Genomic DNA, 8,133 nt, shown 5'->3' with positions numbered 1-8,133 from the left:
CTGTTGTCAAGACAGAACCTGCGCTGTTGTTATGTGCAGATAACATTTTTGCGTTATTATGGTCTTACAATATATTTTTTTTCTTTTTTTTGTTTTACAAATAATAATTATAGCAATAGAGAGATAATGCAAAATTACTAAAAAATTATAGCTCAAGCCTATACTAAATAGTATGTGATAAACTTTTAAATATTTCTCTCCGAGTTGTTGACAGATGTACGTGATACCCAACCCAAATCACACATTGTGTGCGGACCTTATTTTTTCTATCCCGTCCCCGATGAGCGCCAAATATAATTTTTAAAATCAATGTATTTTCGCCTAAATCTTAAATAAAATAAAACCAAACTATACAGTTTGTAGGAAATGATATTCAAGAATAACTTACTGGTGTTACTTGAATAAAACGGGTCTTTAATGTCGACATTTTAATTAGCAAAATTGTAAACGATAAATAACCACAGTATGCTCTACTACTACGTGCAAACTAACTCGCAGGTCAATTGTTACGTTTTTGCTGTCGTCATCGAAACAAGCGATGTTTGCCATCGTACATAGAAAGTTGCGTAAGATATGCGCAGATTGTAATTTTTTTGTTCTGATTCAGATTATTATATTCACATCATTATTTTTTTCAAATTCATTTGTTTTCAAACAAAAAAACACAAAGGCTAATATTGCTTCTAAAAAATATCTCAATTATTTAAAAGTGTAAATAAATTAGCAATAAAGTCTTTAGTAGTCTTGACTTGAGAAAACAATAAAAACAATCATTTTAAAATCTTCGTAAAGTGATCCCAAATAATGGTGACGAATAAAATGCAGAACAATTTTTCAAAGAAGTTCAGTTTGTAATAAACTTGTCTAATATTCATTTTCAGTATAGTATTTACTACAATGGTCTATCCTCTCCATTTCAAACAATTATGAAAAACGAATAAACGGATGTTTCGGGACCCCTCAGGATACAAACCTCCGGGTGTAGAGGGTTATCCTTTGCTCCTACTCGTTTTTTTTTTGTCGTCTTTGGACTTTCTTTGCTCTTTCCTTTTCTTTGTTCCGAATTTGTTGTATTTATGTCTGCGACTTTTGATGTTCATTTTTGTATAATTGTATTTCTATATGAGCAAGAAATAAAAACAAACAAACAGGGCGAAAATGCGTTACCAAAATAAATAGTGGCATATAAAAAGCTGAATGGTCTCAAGCTCTGTGTCTACACTTATCAAACTTTATGTGACAACATTGTATATGGACATAATGATGTCATCACTACACCATATTTGGGCATATCTTTACCATAATAATTAGGCCACATCGCACTTTTTTGTCAAACTAGTTTGATAGTGTAGACATAGTTTATTGAGTTGACTTTATTTCGAGTTCATAATTACAGTATGCATTGTTTCAGTGCTAAATTCAAAATTTCATATATCAAATTATCTTTTAAAAGCCGGTATGTGTTTTAGACATTTATTTATTTAACATTTTACATAATAAAGAAATGTAACATTGACATTATGTTCCGATTTATTTTATGTCTATAGGACTATGTTTTTTTAGATCGGAAGGATTTCACGCAAGGAGGTTTTTTAACAAATGGTGCGTAATTTTACCATCTTTGATTTTACTCAACATAGAGGGCGCATTAATTGTAACCGGTTGTTGATTGGTTAGAAGTTTTTTATAGACGTGTCTGGTTGGTTGTTGTGCGCGTATCATGTAGAGAGATTAAGGGGCAAAAAATGAATTTGATTTTGCAGTCGTCTGCGCGCTGCTTGATCTAGGCTAGCACAGCCCTTATTTTAATGTTGGAAAAACATGCTTTTTTATCTTAATTAAAGCTCACTATATTATCTAGGTATGTACAAATATTATTTGAATTAATAGTAAATAATAATAATAGTAAATTTCATTTTTATTTATTGACTTACTATTAACAGCGTCCGCCGATGCTGCGGGATGATTTGAAGCATGCCTGGTGTGACGAATTTTTTGGTCGTCGAGGAGCGGGTCGAGAGAGCTAGCCATCCTGTCTAGCCTCCGGCCCTCTCTTTGCCCACCATCAGCCCAGTACTAGGCTAGGCCTAAAATATAGAACATTTATTTTAGTACCTAGAGGTCTAGGCTAAATAAGCCTTAGTTAGGCCTAGGTTAGGCCTAGAAAGGAATAAATACACGTTAGGGTCACTGTATGTATTTAATCAACCCGTCAACTTGATGATGATGGCAATAAATAAATAATATTAATAATTAGCCTAGGTAGGCCTATGCTAGGCTAGCCTAGTAATGCACCAACATTCAACAAGTCAACAATGACAATTGGGGCCTGTGGGCGTATTTAGTTTTTTTCCAGCCTATTGCCCCTAATTAATAATAAGCAGGCCTAGCTAGCCTAGGCTAGCCCAGGGTTTTAAGAAAAATGATATTATTTTACCCACAGCAGAAAACTTTTAAAATGTCTAAAGACAACATGCAGTCCCGCCAAACATCCTTTGTTGATAGCGATGGAAAAAAACAAAATTTGCCTGCACGTCTTCGCACTCAGAGAAAGAGTATTGCAATGATAGCATTCCAAGCTGAAACAATACGGGAAAGACAGGTAACTAGCCTAGGCCCTAAATAATTTAAATAATCATATCAGAATCATTGTCGTGGCTGCTGAGAAATGTATAGGCCTAATTTACCGTATTAATAAATTATCTGATGATATTCCTAGGCCTTATGTTTATTTTCTTATAATTTCCAAACATACATAACTGAGGCCTAGGCCTACTATTGTACAGTATTTATGTATTGGAATCTATTTTTAATAAAATCAAAATCAAATTTCACTTTACAATGTTTATTTGTTTACTGTATTAATCTGTATTGTAGGCTAGGGGAAAAGAGGCTCGTGACATAAGAAGAATGGGGTTAACACCTGCCCACAAATACATTATAGAAATATTGGCCCAAAACACAGATTTTGATGCTCAGGCTGTAGAGGAATTTGTCCTGGATTCAGCCAAGGTAGGCCTTTGCAAGTGCTTTTCTTACCATTTTACTCTCAGTCTTGTATAAAGCTTAAAGGGAAGGTTTAGTGCATCTCTTAAAGTCATCACACCATTTCCTTATATTCTATCTAGGCCTTCCAGGATCTCTTTGTAATTGGCAAGTGATGTGAGCCATCCCAACCTCTGCCTAGAATATATTGCTTTCCACTGCTTCAACAATAATTATTTTTTTTCCAACCACTTATTTAGAACTTTTTACATCCACTAGTAAGAAAAAAAAGCCTACACAGATTAAATAATTTTATAATGTATTTTGTGTTTTTATGTTAACTGCATTACTTTTTTTATTTCTCTTTTTAATAAATCTATTTATAGCACATGGAATTGTTTTCAAGATTCTTGGACAAAAATAATTTAAGGGTATTGATGTTTTTTGTCCAAGAAATAGAACCCCCTGGCTTTGGTGAGTATTTGTATATAATCAATTTTGTACATAAAGGGTTTGTTTGACATAATGTGGAAGATTTTTAAAGTGATGAATAGAAAGAGACAGAGACAGACCTCAATTGACTCTTATTCCTATGCTAGAATAAAACCATGGAAATGAAATAATAATCTACAGTGGAATCTCCCAAATACTGACCACCTAGAAAAAAGTGATTTTCTTGCTGAACATATTTGAATGAAACCAACTCATGAATTCTATTCCATTGCCAATTATACTTTATACAGTTATTTTTGTAAACTTTGGTGCAAACTGTTTGACGATTGTAGTTAGTGGGAAAGTCAGACGGGTTGTGCAGAATTAGTTAAATGATGATTAACTATATTTTGTTTAGACTCTGGGAGAAGCCTTGGTCTTCCTAAAGGAACCAAGATGCAAGGTATTATCGTGACTGATGGCACCTGTGAAGCTCTTACAGGCAGATGTCTATACTTTATCAAGTCTGATGTGGCCAGTGCCATTAATCCTAGAAATGTTCATGAGGTTGGGACAATTTTCTTTAAATTATTTTTTTTTAATGTTTGTTGTTGTTACTGTAATGAAAATCCTACTACACCAGATCTTAACACATAATGTACAATGTCTTCATGCAGGTACATTGCACATCCATTTATTTTATTCAATGATTGTTCAGTTTGTTTTCATTTATTAATTTTTTTCTTTTTGAATTTCAAAATAAAAATGCCAGTTGATATTCAAGGAACCTCTTAAATAAATATACATTCAGGGAATGAATAAAACTAAAACATTAACATTTAGATAGCAGCCATATCTATGTAAAGCTCATAATCAGTGGCGCTTCACATATTCTCATAACATTGGTAAAAATAACATGTCTTTAAATGTTTTTTAAACTGATAATACAACAGGCTTACAAAAAGACAAGAAAGTGTTATTAAATCAGTCAACATTTCCAATTCTAAGAACCTCATTGTTAAACTTCTTTTCTTGTTTATTATTCTAATAGATGGTAAACTTTGGCAACTTCAGCTGTGCCAATGCAGGTACTCTGACTGTTCTTCCTGCTATCCAGCAACTACTCATGAAAGTGCATAACCCGGCAGCACATGCTCTTGATGATTGGGGAGCTCTTTCAGAAACACCTATTGGCAAAAAGACAAGACAGAATTTTCTTGATTCTTTTGATACATTTATTGACTTTATTAATGGTGAGTGATATGATTACAAATTTGTTGAATTCTCTTTTTTAACTAAACAACCAACCTGTGTCATTGCTCTTTCAACGAGACATCATTTATTAACAATTTTTTGTAAATTAGTAGAAGTAAGTAACTTATAGAAACTAACACTAACAGAAATATTAATCATTATTAATAATTAATGTAGCCAATATTGGACATATAATATTATATATAGTATTTTCATTATTATGTTTTTTACGAAAGTCATCATTGTACTATATTATTACTATTGTTATATGTTAATTGATTGATTCAATAAAGTTCTCAAGTATGTAACATTTTTTTTGTTTCACAATATGGGAATTATTATGATAATTGTAACATGGATATAACATCATTTGTTATAAGATAAACCTAATCAATTATCCATTTAATAAGTGTGCCTTTTTACACAGTACCTATTTTATTCCAGGAGCCAAAACCAGCATTTCTGGTGCAGTGAAGCTGCATGGTTGTGATGGGTTTGATGTCACTAGTCTTGCTACACCTGGAGATTGCTTATCAGCTGCTGCCAATCCTGATTCTGTGGCAATCTTAGAAGACCTTGTACACCATTGGTGTAAAGAGATTGAACAGGTCATTATTTTTGTTTTACTTATAAATTAAATAAACAAAATTCTTTCCAGCAAAAAGATATTAAAAGAGTTTGTTTGATTATTGTTTGTTTGTTACTTGAACACATCCATGCTAGTATCAAAATGATTTTAAAATAGAATTGAAAATGATCTGCCATCTTGGATCCAATGGCAGCCAAACTGGTGTCATAATTTTCCACATTTCCCCAAAGCTTAGGTGTGTTTTTATTTTTGTTTATATATAAAGTTTTGCTATTTACACAGTAGTATGTACACATAGTAGAACTGTATACATATATTTTCTCTTACTCCTGAGCCTGAGGACGATATTGATTGATAGTTTTTTTCAGAACTAATATACGTGGTGTACCGCAAACTTTATATCAACATTCTCTTACTCTCTTACCTTTCTGTGAAATATGATCAATTTCATCCAATCTATTATAGTGATATGCTTAAATATGGTAGTGATGGCATCATGCATCTTGTCCTTATGGGCACATCACATTTTTTGTCACATAAAGTTTGATAGTGTAGACAAAGCTTAAATTTTATAATTTAGGTTTTAACTGAAAGTGAACAGATGAGAAAAGAAGCTGATGATACTGGTCCTTTAGCTGAACTAGAGCATTGGCGCTTGTTGATGGCACGTTTCAATTCCATCATGGACCAGATCAAGAGTAAACACTGCAAGATGGTCATCAGTACTTTGAATGCTGCTAAGAGCAAGGTCCTTAAGGTACAGTTATGTTCCGATCCTTTTCCTGCAATTGGGACACATGGGGCCACTCTTGTGATCCAACATGGTTGGGTTTTTAGCCCAACACAGAGATTTTAGTGTCTTAAAGTGAACAAAAGCACAGGTAATCCTAATCCTACAGCGAAAGATGTACTTGTTTCTTTAAATGCATATAAACCAGACTTGTTTTGCCACTAGAACTATGGTTGACGGAATCTTAAACCTGTACCACCATTATGTCTGGTCTTGACTATAGTATAAGGCACAGCAGCATTGAGTAAAGTCTATTTTGTGAGAATCACAATTTTTGTCTGAGCTGTTTCATTTTTTTTATTGAGAGGGGATGTTCATTCTGACATATTTGCTATGATTGATTGCAAAAATCACTGTTGAACTTTTTACAGTTGTAGTTTGTTTCAGAGTTTGTCTGTTCACATTCAGCAGTGTGAACTACCAACCTTAATTTGCACTTATTGAGCAGGTACAGTAGTAACATTTTTGTCAATTACTTTAAATTCTATTTATAGATATGGAAGGAACTTGACTGTCGTGTTACAGATTCCGCCAATGAAGCCAAAGACAATGTGAAGTTTCTATATACATTGGAGAAGTTCTGTGAGCCACTTTATCATGCAAATCCAGTATGTAGGCCACCTTTTATTGTGTAACTTTTTTGTATTACTCTGTATTGATTGAAATATATATTTATACTGGGTAACCTCTTCAGTCAATGACTGGTCTCCCAGAGGGCCCAGTTGGTGATCAGTGGCTGTGATGTACTAATATACCGGGGTAACCCCCTACTCGTCTCGAAAGATGTACTAGGTTCTTTAAAGTGCACACGAGCCAGATGTGTACACTGGACCTACGGTTTATAGTCCTTATCCAAGAAGAATCGTTCTACCACCAGAACCATGGAGTGAGTGAGCCTCGAACCCCTGCCGTTGTTATGGCTAGGTAATTACGGTTTCACTGTCTTAACCGCTCGGCCACTCACTCATATAGTGTGTTTCTTCAACTGCTAACACCCTGCCTTCAAAGGTCTGTATAGAAAAGCTATGCAATCTTTGCTTCCATTGTCTCATATCTAAGATGTCAATTCAAATTCACATGTCTTGTATTAATATTATATGATATTTGCTACAGGTCTGCACCTCAGTCACCTCATAAACATACTGTATGTAATGTAACTTGTGGTACTCATCCAAGCCTCAGTGATGTCAATTCAATTCAGTTCTACATACTAAACGTAAAGCTATGTCTACACTATCAAATTAGTTTGACAAAAAAAGTGTGATGTGACCAAATATGGTAGTGATATGACATCATCATGTCCATATATGGGCACATCACATTTTTTTGTCACACAAAGTTTGATAGTGTAGACAGAGCTGACTAACTATTTTCAGATTGGCATGGTTGAATGTATTCCCAGCCTCATCAATGCTATACGAATGATACACAGTATTTCACAGTATTACAATACATCAGAGAGAATGACATCCTTATTCATTAAGGTAAAATTTAAGTTCATTTATTTATCGTGTACTCAATTACATTTCTCTTTTGCCTTCTCTGTTTTTTACAATTATTGTACAATACAATTTTACAATATAATAAAAATGTATATGAATTATACACTGTGATAAACTTCCAATCTTGGATATATTTGTTTTTTGAAGTACAGTGGAACCCCTCCTTCGAGAGGAAACCTATTATTCAGGGGACCTGTTAAGGAGAAACTTTTCTGTGAAAAGAAAGAGGGGCAATATATGTTTTAAGATCAGGGGACACCTCTTAACATGAATTAAGTCAATGGCTTAGCTACCAGATGTCTCTGTGAGACAGTTATTTGAACCCAGTAATACATTTGAGTGTACTAAATGGTTGATTTAATCACTCTTAAGGTCACAATATTATATTTTTTGTACCAAACATTCTTTATTACTTATTTACTACCTATAGGTCACCAACCAAATGGTAACAGCCTGTAAGAATTTCATTACAAATAATGGAATGGACCGTATTTGGGATCAAAGCTGTGGTCCACTTATTGCCAAGCTTGAGGCTTCCATACAGCTGTACAAAGAGTATCAGAAAAGCTTTCATAGAACCA

At 33.7% G+C, this 8,133-nt stretch overlaps 1 protein-coding gene and 1 long non-coding RNA gene across 2 annotated transcripts; both read left to right on the top strand.

Annotated features, from left to right (window-relative positions):
* Window positions 1–1,847: 1,847 nt before the first annotated feature.
* LOC140044242 (dynein axonemal heavy chain 8-like) lies at window positions 1,848–6,116 on the top strand. Its single transcript, XM_072088719.1, has 8 exons — window positions 1,848–1,861; window positions 2,444–2,602; window positions 2,878–3,012; window positions 3,372–3,459; window positions 3,836–3,984; window positions 4,469–4,670; window positions 5,116–5,279; window positions 5,841–6,116. The coding sequence occupies exons 2-8, from the start codon at window positions 2,459–2,461 to the stop codon at window positions 6,114–6,116; spliced, it is 1,158 nt and encodes a 385-aa protein (XP_071944820.1). The 5' UTR covers window positions 1,848–1,861; window positions 2,444–2,458.
* A 447-nt stretch (window positions 6,117–6,563) lies between these two features.
* On the top strand, window positions 6,564–8,056 carry LOC140045130 (uncharacterized). Its single transcript, XR_011844553.1, has 3 exons — window positions 6,564–6,658; window positions 7,427–7,534; window positions 7,983–8,056. It is a non-coding gene; the product is annotated as an uncharacterized lncRNA (long non-coding RNA).
* Window positions 8,057–8,133: the final 77 nt, after the last annotated feature.

The sequence above is a fragment of the Antedon mediterranea genome, chromosome 3 (assembly GCF_964355755.1).
Source record: "Antedon mediterranea chromosome 3, ecAntMedi1.1, whole genome shotgun sequence".
Lineage (NCBI taxonomy): Eukaryota > Metazoa > Echinodermata > Crinoidea > Comatulida > Antedonidae > Antedon > Antedon mediterranea.
Note: the sequence above shows the minus strand (reverse complement) of the source record. Positions and strands in the feature narration are given on the sequence as shown.

Coding starts and splice junctions, on each gene's coding strand:
- LOC140044242 (XM_072088719.1), top strand. CDS start 2,459: ATGTCTAAAGACAACATGCAGTCCCGCCAAACATCCTTTGTTGATAGC. Junction 3,985..4,468: donor ATCCTAGAAATGTTCATGAG/GTTGGGACAATT, acceptor TTATTCTAATAG/ATGGTAAACTTTGGCAACTT. Junction 4,671..5,115: donor ATTTATTGACTTTATTAATG/GTGAGTGATATG, acceptor ATTTTATTCCAG/GAGCCAAAACCAGCATTTCT.